The sequence below is a fragment of the Eutrigla gurnardus genome, assembly GCF_963514095.1.
Source record: "Eutrigla gurnardus genome assembly, chromosome: 2".
Lineage (NCBI taxonomy): Eukaryota > Metazoa > Chordata > Actinopteri > Perciformes > Triglidae > Eutrigla > Eutrigla gurnardus.
This window is the reverse complement of record NC_139916.1, coordinates 6439328-6451685: the sequence shown is the minus strand read 5'-3', so window position 1 is coordinate 6451685 and position 12358 is coordinate 6439328. Positions and strand designations below refer to the sequence as shown.

The 12358-nt window shown below is 40.1% G+C and overlaps 1 protein-coding gene across 9 annotated transcripts in view; it reads right to left on the bottom strand.

The window, feature by feature from the left end:
- Positions 1 to 4282: 4282 nt before the first annotated feature.
- Positions 4283 to 12358, bottom strand: part of cadpsb (Ca2+-dependent activator protein for secretion b) — a 59677-nt gene continuing 51601 nt past the window's right edge. For all 9 annotated transcript variants that reach the window (XM_084039836.1, XM_084039837.1, XM_084039838.1 and 6 more), the window contains 8 exons: positions 11821 to 11976; positions 11575 to 11722; positions 11392 to 11466; positions 10927 to 11010; positions 10658 to 10690; positions 10353 to 10460; positions 5673 to 5777; positions 4283 to 5575 (listed from right to left, as the gene is read on the bottom strand). In XM_084039836.1, the coding sequence (XP_083895962.1) occupies positions 5399 to 5575; positions 5673 to 5777; positions 10353 to 10460; positions 10658 to 10690; positions 10927 to 11010; positions 11392 to 11466; positions 11575 to 11722; positions 11821 to 11976 (886 nt within the window). In that variant the 3' untranslated portion in view covers positions 4283 to 5398. The remainder of the gene's footprint in view (positions 5576 to 5672; positions 5778 to 10352; positions 10461 to 10657; positions 10691 to 10926; positions 11011 to 11391; positions 11467 to 11574; positions 11723 to 11820; positions 11977 to 12358) is intronic.

The following is a 12358-nucleotide window of genomic DNA, read 5'->3' as shown; positions in this document are numbered from 1 at the left end:
ATATGTATGCTGCAGTGACGGCACACTAATGTATAAATGGTTAAATCACCCTAAATACACAAGAAAAACAAAATGGAAATCGAATGTATTCAATTCACAGATAATATAGAGAACAATACTGTCGGCATTTGAGATTTGTTCTTGTGTAATTTGTGTAAAAACTAAATATTATTGTGATTATTGTAGCCTACTTCTGCTATGAAAGGCCAGATTCTGTTTGTTTTACTGTTGAGAGAAAAAAAACCTGTTTAGCCTGTTAACTCTACTTAAATGAGTAACTGATGGATGCGAGGAAATGAAAAGAATGGGACATCCTGAATTCATTTATTTGATGAAATTTTGTGTGTTTTCAATAACACATGCTTGAAACAAAGTTGTGATTTATCAAATGCATGTCTCTTCTAATTGGTTGGTTCAATATATTATACAGTGTTGCAGAAATGGTCGGGAATGTTGATTTATGCACATATTCACTCTTCTCACGATTTATAGATGAGGCCTTTTGTGAATGGGGTAACCATGGTTTGTCATTTTTAAAAAGTTTCCCCAGAACAGAAGTTTTGGAAACACTGCATTACAATATGATCCAGGTGTGAGGATTTGTGTTTTATTTATTATTTTGATGAAATACTACTCAGTATTGAGCTTGCTGCTCAAACAGCCCAAATGTACCTGATGCTAGGATGGGATGGATGTCGTGTTATTCCGTGTTATCTTGTGTGGCCTCCGAGATCCACACTGTTATGCATACATGCCCAGTCAGCAACAATCCGCCTCTGATTCGTCGACAGACTTATCCCAATGCATCATGGGATACATCTTGCCCTCTGTAGGCTACAGATGAAGGCTAATGACAGCAACCCCTTTCAACATGGATACATGAATAACTAACAGAAGACAATTGTTGTAGGATGTTTTTGTTTTAAGAAATCTCTTTTAAAAAATACTGATGTTCCATGTTGTTTTAAAGCTTCCAGAAGGGACACGATTGCACCGGAACCCTCATCGGAAAGCTACAGCGGTGGTGAAGTAGAGGCAAAGAGAGCTTCTAGACTGCAACGCTCCAAGGATATTCTAAAAATACAGTACTTTGATTTAATTTTAATTTCTAGTATATCTGTCTATTATCTGTAACTGCTAATCCCACTCAGGGTCGCTGGGTGGGGGGCTGGAGCCGACCCCAGCTGACATTGGGGGAAGGCGGGCCCTGGACAGAATGAGACATAGGGACAGAGGCTCACGTTCACAGCTACTGGCAATTCAGAGTCATCAATTTACCAATCCTGCAAGTCTTTGGAATGTGGGAGGAATCTGGAGAGAACATAGGTAATCATGAAACTATCACTGTATTATAAGCCATAAAATAGTCATAGGGCTATGATATTATAGTATGCCATAAAAATCCTATTACTAACTATAGTATTGCCTGCCAAAAAAGGTCTGAAAAAGTTACATTCATTTATATCATTTATAATATGGTGTAGAAATGTCATAATATAGCATGACATTAAAATGTTGTAAAACTATAGTATGTCATACAAAATAAATAAATCATAGCCATAGTCCAAACTGTAAAAAAAATAGTATGCTATCAACTGCTGTAAAAATAAAAATAATCTTAGTATAGTATGTCATACAATATATCAATAAGTCATAGTCTGAAAAAAAAGTTTAGTAAGTCAAAAAAGTTTAGTAAGTCAAAAAAGCTAAAAAAACAAAAATAGTATGCCATCAAGTGCCATGAAAATGTAAAAAACAGTCATAGTATATTATGTCATATAAAATGTCATAAATAAGTCTTACAAAAGGATGTCATACAAAATGTCAATAATGAGTCATAGTCCGAAAAAAGAAATAGTTTAGCAAGCCAAAAAAATCAAAAGTATGCCATCATTTCGCATAAAAACGTCAAAAGAAAATAAAGATCATAGTAGCCTATAGTATGTCATACAAAATGTCCATAAAAAAATAGCCCCAAAAATGTAATAATTGTTTGCCATAAAAAATATAAATCCAATCATAGTATAGTATGCTATAAAAATGTCACAGAAAAAATCATAAAAAAGATAGCGATTGCAAGTTAAAACGTTTTTAAAGACGGCGTCTATCAGAAAAGATCAAAAACAGGTGAATACTTGTTCTTTTTTTATTTTGGCTGCATCTCTGGAACGGTACATCGTAGAGATTCAGACCAAAGACTGGTGTGTTCAGAAGGGTCGAATTAGGTCAGACGCCTCCCACTCTAGAGCCTCTATGGCCCTCCGTTCCTGAGGTATGAGCAAAAATGTAAACATTGGGTTAGGGTTTAGGGTTTGGGTAAGCGTTAGGGTTGGGGTTAGGGTTTAGGGTTGGCTTATGTCAAAAAGAACCAACTAGTACGGTGGCGAGGGTTGGCCGGGGATCTTAAACGCTGGCTTAAGTCATGGAGAACCAGCTAGCACGGTGGCAAGGGTTTGCCGGGGGGTTTAAACGCTGGCTTATGTCATGGAGAACCAGCTAGCATGGTGGTGAGGGTTGGCCGGGGGTTTTAAACACTGGCTTTAGTCATGGAGAACCAGCTAGCTCGGTGGTGAGGGTTGGCCGGGGGTTTTAAACACTGGCTTTAGTCATGGAGAACCAGCTAGCTCGGTGGTGAGGGTTGGCCGGGGGTTTTAAACACTGGCTTTAGTCATGGAGAACCACCAAGCACGGTGGCGAGGGTTGGCCGGGGGTTTTAAACACTGGCTTTAGTCATGGAGAACCAGCTAGCTCGATGGTGAGGGTTGGCTGGGGGGTTTAAACACTGGCTTTAGTCATGGAGAACCACCAAGCACGGTGGCGAGGGTTGGCCGGGGGTTTTAAACACTGGCTTATGTCATAAAGAACCAGCTAGTACGGTGGTGAGGGTTGGCCGGGGTTTTAAACACTGGCTTTAGTCATGGAGAACCACCAAGCACGGTGGTGAGGGTTGGCTGGGGGTGTTAAACACTGGCATTAGTAATGGAGAACCAGCGAGCACGGTGGTGAGGGTTGGCCGGGGGTTTTAAACACTGGCTTTAGTCATGGAGAACCAGCTAGCATGGTGGCAAGGGTTGGCCGGGGGTTTTAAACACTGGCTTTAGTCATGGAGAACCAGCTAGCACAGTGGCGAGTGTTGGCCAGGGGTTTTAAACACTGGCTTATGTCATAAAGAACCAGCTAGTATTGTGGTGAGGGTTGGCCGGGGATTTTAAACACTGGCTCTAGTCATGGAGAACCAGCTAGCATGGTGGCAAGGGTTGGCTGGGGGTTTTAAACACTGGCTTTAGTCATGGAGAACCAGCTAGCACAGTGGCGAGTGTTGGCCAGGGGTTTTAAACACTGGCTTATGTCATAAAGAACCAGCTAGCATGGTGACAAGGGTTGGCCGGGGGTTTTAAACACTGGCTTTAGTCATGGAGAACCAGCTAGCACAGTGGCGAGTGTTGGCCAGGGGTTTTAAACACTGGCTTATGTCATAAAGAACCAGCTAGCATGGTGACAAGGGTTGGCCGGGGGTTTTAAACACTGGCTTTAGTCATGGAGAACCAGCTAGCACAGTGGCGAGTGTTGGCCAGGGGTTTTAAACACTGGCTTATGTCATAAAGAACCAGCAAGTACGGTGGTGAGGGCTGGCCAGGGGTTTTAAACACGGAATGTCATAAAAAACCAGCTAGTACGGTGGTGAGGGTTGGCTGACAAATGCTTATGTATATATATATATATATAGTGAAGTATGAATATAGTATGAATATGAATATAGTGAAGTATGCCCTATATATATAAATATATATATATAGGGCATACTTCACTAACTACACTTTTTTGACTATAAATCTTCTTATTGTACCATATTCATATTTTTAATGGCATATTAATTTTTAGGACCTAGTTTCATAAACTATGACTTTTTATTTCTTAGAATAACTAAAACTATAGAATAACTTTTTCATGAGACTTTTTATGGCATACTCTGTACGTGTGTGACAATTTCATGGCATACTGCACTCTGACTTGCAACATTAACTTTTATATTCATAAAACATTATGTAATTCATTGCATAATTCAAAAGGTTAAAAAAATCGTCTCTCGCTTTGGATTATCATACATCATTTTTAGTTTTTTTTTAATAATAAGTACCCGTAGGGATCACCAGAAGCACTATGACTTAACCATGACTTAACCTCTCGTTTATGACTTAGAGAGAAAGCATATTACACACGCAGTTCAGTGTCTACAATTGGGTCTCAGTGGAAATGCAGCTAATAAACATGACAGCAGATGCACATGTACAGTAATTTTTATTTACCACAGCCACAGCTCTTGCATATTACAACTGTAGGCTTTCATAAGGCAAAAGCAAGAATGAATCCACCAGCTAATTCACACAGAAAACAAAGCGTTTGGGGAGGGTGGGAACCCATAGGCATGCAGCGATGGCTCAGAATGCAATGTACAGCATTTTATATTTATATATATATTTATATAATATATACAAAACAACAGTGAGACCCAAACAAATGCCAGACATCTCATTCTACACAATTACAGAACAAAGACGGACCAACTTTTTTTTTTTCTAATAAAAAAAAATATTTTTTGCTCTTTTCTCTGTAAAAGTGCAACTCAATTAAAATAGAACCTGTTTCAAGGCCTTTTAATGTTGAAATAAAAATAGAATCTCCCAGGTTATCAAAATGGACCTATGAGAATATTGCATCTCTAGAATACCCACTCGTCGAAGTTCATGATTCCTGTTGAATCGTGTCTAATTAGTAATTGAGATAAGATCACATAGCATTGACACATGATAAAAATGCAGGTCTGGACTTACTGTCGATGTTAATAACAGTGAGTAGACGACAGTGTATCTGTAACAGCCGTAAACAAATACAGAGGTTTATTTTCAGTTTGAAGCAGTTGGCATTCACTTAAAAACAGACAAGACAAAGAAAAGGGTCCACACACTCATCATCACGACAATGTACCATTAATGAATGTAGAATACGACAAAGAAGCGCCATATAGGATTGCATTGGACAGGGACACACCTATTAATCTCACTCAACATCGCCAAACAAATGGTTCTCCATATTGCTTAGTAACACATAGAAATGAATTTAGAAATTAATGAATCAAAGATAGGTGCTATCTTTTATCATGACACAGCTAAACTGCCAATCATGGTTATTTTTTAAACATTTTTATTTTTGATTTTCCTCAGTATAAGCACTATTTTTATAGTTAATAGTTCCTTCATAGGCATTTCGAGCTGACAAAGAGGTCCTAGAGTGGCTATCTGAGTTGGTACATGCATCGGTAACCAGGCTAAAGTCAAAAGTGTGAAAGGGGGGGGTCAGGGTGAAGGGGGTTCAGGGTTGGAGTGTCGGTGTACGGGCTCTAGTCGTCGTCTTCGTCCTCCTCGTCGCTGTCCTTCATGGAGATGCCCTGCATGCCTCCTTCCCTCACTGAAGCCGTGGCCTCCTCCAAGGTCAGTCGGTTGCGCACCGTGTCATACATCTTACTGTTCAGGGTGGAGTCAAGGACACCCTGAAGGCGAAAGTCCCGGTACTTCTTCTACAGGAGGCCAGAGAGACAAATCAGTACAAGGTGGATGCAAAGAACTGCGTTGGGTGGGGGTTCACACAAACGTGGCAGGCGTTTCCTGTTTTACCTTCGTGATCCTGATGAGGATCTTGAGCTGGTAGACGTGGAGCTGCTGATCCATGCGTTCAGTGAGCCAGGTCCCCAGCAGGTTCATGGTGGCAGTGTACCATTGCTGAAACACATAAACACAACGCTCTCCAGCAAAACACACACTCACACACATACTCAAGACATCATGACATAAAACTAACCTTTACGACAAACATAAAGAACTAACACATATGGTTCACGTGAACATTCAAGCATCACTTGCTAGCAGATTTAGTACAGATGAGGCTACGATTTGTTTTGCCCATGTGATCAAGAATTAATTCAAGTTAACAGGCTGCATTAATGTTAGAATAAAGTCATGCTAAAAAGAGCGATAAGAAGGTACAATAAAGTTTGTTTCAAACAATTCTTTTTACCATGCAATAAAAATATTTGACGCTACAATTGCCTTCCGCCTTCATTTAGTGCCTTTTGAAGCACCTGAAAACATAAAGATTTATCTATCTGAGGTTGTGTTATGAAGAATTTAGCACTCAAAAAGTGAGTGAAGTTGCTCCATCAGGACTGTGTGGGAGTTTTCTCAGAGAAAGAAATATCTAAAAGTCTCCTGGCCCAAGCTTCATATTGAGCATGCAGACATGAGAGTGGTATCTGTCGATAAGTGCTTTTCCCCAAAGGTGGAGCTGGTTCTGTAATGTAAGATAGAGCGCATGTAAGAAGCTCACTGAGAAAACATGTTTTCACTGCCTTAAAATTCTTAAAATATTACAGTTCAAAACAAGATGTTGTTTGGCTTCTCGTCATCCCCAACATTAGTGTAGAACCGCGGGTAACTAAATCTGCCATTTTAAGCCAAACTATATAAGCACGGTTGAGAAACATAGATTTATGTCATTGTGACCGTAAAGTGTGATGTTTGACTGAGTTTGGGCATGATGATGTTTAGTAGTCTCAGTTAGTAGCTAATCACTGCCTTTTTAACACATGTAAAACCTTCAAAATTCAAGAGTGGTGTATTTACTCAGGTACTTTATGATGTAGAGCAAAACTGTAAAATCACTTGTGCTTGTAGTAACCACAGACCTTATTACCTATATCTACACCAGGCATCTAACCAAAAACAAATTCATGGTGCATTTAGGTGATTTAGAAAGCTTGGAATTCCTAGTTTCCAGAAATATCAAACAGGTTACTGTAAACTGACGAGAAAAAAATATTTTGAGCATAACACACACATACACATAAAAAAAGATTGCGCTTTACTATTCACTAAGATATATAAAATGTGACCATAAAGACAAATTAAATTAAATAATATTTACTAAATTGAGCTGACTTTCTTGAATTAGGGCTTTACTGTTTGTTTAAGTAATGTTGCCAACACACACACACAGACACACCATGAGTGTCACATCCACACACAGCAAAGTACACTTATAGCAATCTGAAGAGCGGAAAAGAGCTATTTTGCTCAGGCGACTGATCCTCCTGCTACTTGAAGAAAATAACCTGGAGGAGGTCATAAAGCATCGACGAGATGTATCCGCCTCAAACTGTAATTACCCTTTGATATACAGAAAAGGTTCCACAAGTCAATATTTTATAAAAGCTGCATGGCCCGTCAATTATTGAAGGCAATTACTTAGCCTTTTATTTATAATGTATTCAAGTAGAAACGCTGAGCTGGATTTAAATACCCTACACTGAAGATGGGAAATTACTGTATGGGGAATTAAAATTATAGCTTTGACACAAATTCATTAGCAAAAGAAAAACAGAATGAGAGTGAGTAAATGGTTAGCAGGCAGGGAGCAGCGGTGCTATTTTCTTGTACCTTTTCTCTTCGTCGCTTTGAGTGGCAATTTCCCAGACAGATTTCAGTTTTAAAGTTACAAGAGAACAGCACCCAGGTCTAACAGAAACAGTTTTTTCGTACCTCCAATTTCAAGAAAAATAAATCAACTTTGTACATGTGAGTAGGCAGCAACACAGGGGGAAAAAAAGGGGTTTCTTTAGCCCCAAATTAAGAAGTGTGAGCTTTTCATTAGTTTGGTTGGTGAGGTTTAGTTTTGAGTCGAGGTTTCTTTAGATCATGATTTAAGTGAATGGTTGAAAGGTTTGAACTTGAGGCCGGATATGCAGATGCCTGTCCACTTCACAGTCGAGTTGAGCGTGCAGTGCATGCAGACCTCGCAGGTGGGTGCGTGGCAGAGTACGTGCTAAGGAATACTGCTTATGTGCAAATGAGGCAGAGCTCTGAGGAAGAGGGTCATGCTAGAAGATGTACAGAGGAAGATTATTTGACTCTAAAATCATGCCAACCAACATAATGTGATAAAACAACGCAACACTAGAGATAAGTGCCACTTTTTTTTTTTTTTCTAAATAGAGGAGGCAGCAGGAATGGTGTTAATCAGAAAAAGAGGAGATAAAAGGGATTGAAATTAATTAGTGAAGGAGAGAGAGATAAAGTAGAGCCTACGCAACAATCTAGGAAGTGATTTTCATATGCATGCAAATGGATGAATGGAGATGCATTCAAATGAAAGAGAAAAACATAGACATCCTTGAACTGAGGTGTAGTTTTAAAGGCTGAGACTGAAACATTCACAGCTTGAGGAATCTCTTAGAAGAATTTAACATGGGTAGAATGTGGGCTCTCTGGGGCCACACGGAGGACACGAGGGGGGGAAACTCCACACTAGAAAAAACTGACAACACAGACGGAGACAGGGGGGGCTTACGTGGACCTCAAAGACAAAAGCAGACCCACTTCACAACACTCCTCGCTCCAGAACAAACAAACAAAAACAAAAAAAAATCATATTTATCTGGCACAAGACTCTCGCTTTTCCAGCCAAACACACACAAGAAACAAAAACAAAAGGGAGACTTCTGAGTGTCTCTCAGACATAAAAAAAACTTTACGCCACTGCCTCACAGAACTGAGAATGTGTCAAACAACACAAAGCCTTCACACACCCGTAGAGACACAGGTCTGTACAAATAGGTTCTGAATGACATGAAGCACACACATCACAGCATTATGTGTTGTTCGAATCACACATGGCAGGACACATTACTCTCAATGTATCCCGTTAGGATTATGTTTTTGTAAGACAGTGCTCTCTTCACCCTCAAACACACTGGTTCCCGAACTTTGTTAGCCGTGTCGTGCTAACGCATGACCCCCCCATAACACAGGTGTTGTACTTCTATTAACCGTGAGCTGTAAAACCAGATGATTGCTACGTCTTGGGAGTCCCGCAGGCTGTTGCACCAGGGAGAGCAGTAAAATAGAAGCTGGGAAGTTGTAATATTAGATATTTTTTTGCTTGAAAACTAACGATTGTTAATGAAAAATAAGTTGGCATTTACTTTTCTGTCAGTTGAAAAAATTAATGAATCAGCTCTAAAGATAACACTGTGAGAAGAATGACACCTTCCATGTGAGTCACTTCTAATTATCTGTCGACAGTAACGATGGAAGAACCAGAGATGTGTTTGTCTTGGGGGGATTTTTTATTATTTTTTTGTTTAATGACCATTTGCATTAGTTATTTATGTGTGATATCTATCCTCACGCATCCTCAGCGATCGGTAAATTATTTTTGTGTTATTAATGTTGACAAATATGTGTGGTAGCATCTATTATGATGCTTCACACAATAATGTATATTTACTTTACTTACGTAATTACATTCTCTCCCATTTCATCAGAATGATCAACGACGTAAAACCTTATGCTCTGCTCCCATGTTTTCATTAGGCTTACATCCAGATGGTGCAATTATAAAAAGTAGCAAGTTTGACGTATATGTAAAGTATAAAGTGTTGACTTTATACTCAAACTGGTGCAACAGGCTGCTGAAAGTCGTTCACAAGAAAAAGCAAAGATTTAAAAAAAAAAGACGCTGTAAATCATCTCATGACCCTTCAGATTGATCTTTGCGACCACGCAGTGGGATCTTGACCCCCAGGTTGGGAAGCACTGCTCTAACACAGCAAGGGTATGACATGTCGGCCTCAGTGTTTGACATCATGATGTCATCCTGGCCCATCCAGCAGTGCATCCGTCACCCAGCATATGTTGATTTCACAGAGAAACCTGCATGGGTGCTCCACTGTGGACTGAGGCCAAGAGGGTCATGTATTAGGAGGCTGACATGCTTTATGTGCAATGAATCTGAAAGCAGTGATGAGCGAAACATACATACATACATATACATATATATGTATGTGTTTAGCTCATCACTGCCTTCAGATACATTATACATGTGTTGGTGTGCTGCTATGTGATCACTATCCGATAGTTCTGTTCTTTCCAGAGAGCACTGCTTCAGATAATCCTTTTTTTTTTTTTTTTTTTTTTTGAGGATGCTTTTATGGACTCTTTGTAAATAAAAGTTTCCTTTTTTTTAATACACAAAGGCCCAAAAGCACTGTGGCAATGCACACCAGACTGCAGAGGGCAGCAGCTAAGGTTTAGAGAGACAGAAAGACAGAAAGAAAGAAAGAAAGAAAGAAAGAAAGAAAGCAAGAAAGGAAGAGGGGTAAAGGATCAGAAAAACCTTTCTGCCAGGCTGAAATACACTTCCTGCCCTCAAAATGGGACTTATCCCTCTATGCCCCGTTGTTTTGCCACATTTCGGAAGGCCCCTCCCTTCTTGTGAGGAGGAGACGGCATCTTACTTACATCAAATAACCTTTCTATATACACCTCCTCATTGACCTTATCACGAAGCATATCCTGAGAGTGGCGCACAAAGGTCACGTAGCCATCGGCCACATCCATCCCAGGCTTCTGTAAAACAGAAAGAGAACAGGGTCGGGGCTCAGGAGAGGAACGCACAAAACACCGGCACATGATTGTGATCAAATAAGAGAAGCAGAGAAGAAACGCTGTCGATGATTCAAACAAAACGTAGCCTCCTCAACGGCATCAGGTAAACACACACAAGCTCATGAGTACACAGGGAGGTCGGGTGTTGTTGCACTTACAGGTACATCCACATATTTAGAGGCAGCTTTCACCTGAAATAGAGACAAAATTCAGAGTTATAAGAACATTTTAATTACTATTGATATCATTAGGGCTGATATATTTTACATTTTACTCGTGCAGATACTATATGATGCTTTTGATTCCAAACGCTACTTGTACAATGGCTAACATTGAAAATAAAATACAATTATATATATAAAATATATATATCTCAGCATATTTCGGTCAAATTAGGCAGACTGAATACAGAGAAGCTTCATCTCACCGTGAACGAGAGGAATGAAGAGAAGAGAGTGCCTTCATCATATCTGGAAATCTTGGCCAGCACGCTTTCCAGAATGGCAACAAACTGAGAAACGAGAGAAAGAACAGGATTCAGTAATAATGTCAGACATGCTAACGATGTAGCATGCTGATGTTCACCATGTTTAGTTTAACATTTGCTAATTATCAATTAACAAATTTGCTACATGCAACCCTGAGATGGGTTTGCATTTGTGTAGCAAATTTCATAGAATTTTTAATAAAAAGAGCTATTTCCAGATTCATCATCTGGAAACCCTGAATGATGATTGGGGGAATTCAGTCATTAGCAATCATGACAAAATGTAGTAAAATACTTCAGTCTAAACCAAAGTTACGGACCAACTCACAGACATTTCCATGACTAAAAATCCTAACTATATATACAATAAATGGAGTTATTGTTACAGTTGATATAAAGTTGCACCTTTGCAACCAGAAACTGGATCATGTCCTTCACACTTTCTTCAATCAGCTCGTCTATTTGGGTGTGGTACTGTTTCTGAAAAAAAAAGGGAAGGAGCTTTAACAAAACATCAATGTAACAAATTCTAACTATGAGTTGTGATTTATTAATGAATGCAGTCACTGTCCCGTATGAGGTTTTTACCTCCTGGCCCATCTCCATTGCACACAGTTTAGCTGACTGGTCCTTGGCATCCACCATGACGTTGAACATGGTGCATAGTGTTGGAGAAATGCGGAAATCTGTGGACTTGCTGCTCTTTGTCAGCTTGGACTCAAATGCCATCCTAGTGCTGCAATGCAAGTGAATGATTTATTTGTACTACAGTGGAAAAGATTCTCAAAGTGTTCCTGTCGTCTTCTTCTCATGCACTAACCACACAAAACGCACCGCTTGACGCAGTTCTCGATCATGTTGCTGGACATAAGCTGGATGCGACTCTCCAGGTGTTTGGCAAACTCGTCCTCGGGCCAGTGCAGGTCCCTGATGAAGGTCTGGAGGGCGTCCAGCTTCCAGAAGAGGTCCTCCGACGTTCCGGAGCCGTTACTGACCCAAACACAAACACCCACACAGTCAGACAAAGGTCACCCTGCTGGAGGGGGGGGGGGGGTGCTGTGACAGGTGCAGAGGAGGATGCTGTTCCTCCACACCTAAAGAAAGTCAAACTATACTCTGACCATCTACTGACTGGTTTGCCCAAATGTTTCAATATAGGTTTTTGTGGACAGTCAGTGTATGGGTGAAAAGGGAGTGGGCAGGGTTTACACTTCAATAACCATGCTGTATAGAGTATGATTATTGACTGGGCTGTGAAGTGGCCACATGCAGGTAAAGTCACTGCAGATACAGCTGCTAGTCACACTGTGTCAAGACGGAGTAGGGAATGGAGACGTGAGGGAGGGCATGTTAAAATCACATTCATGGGGTC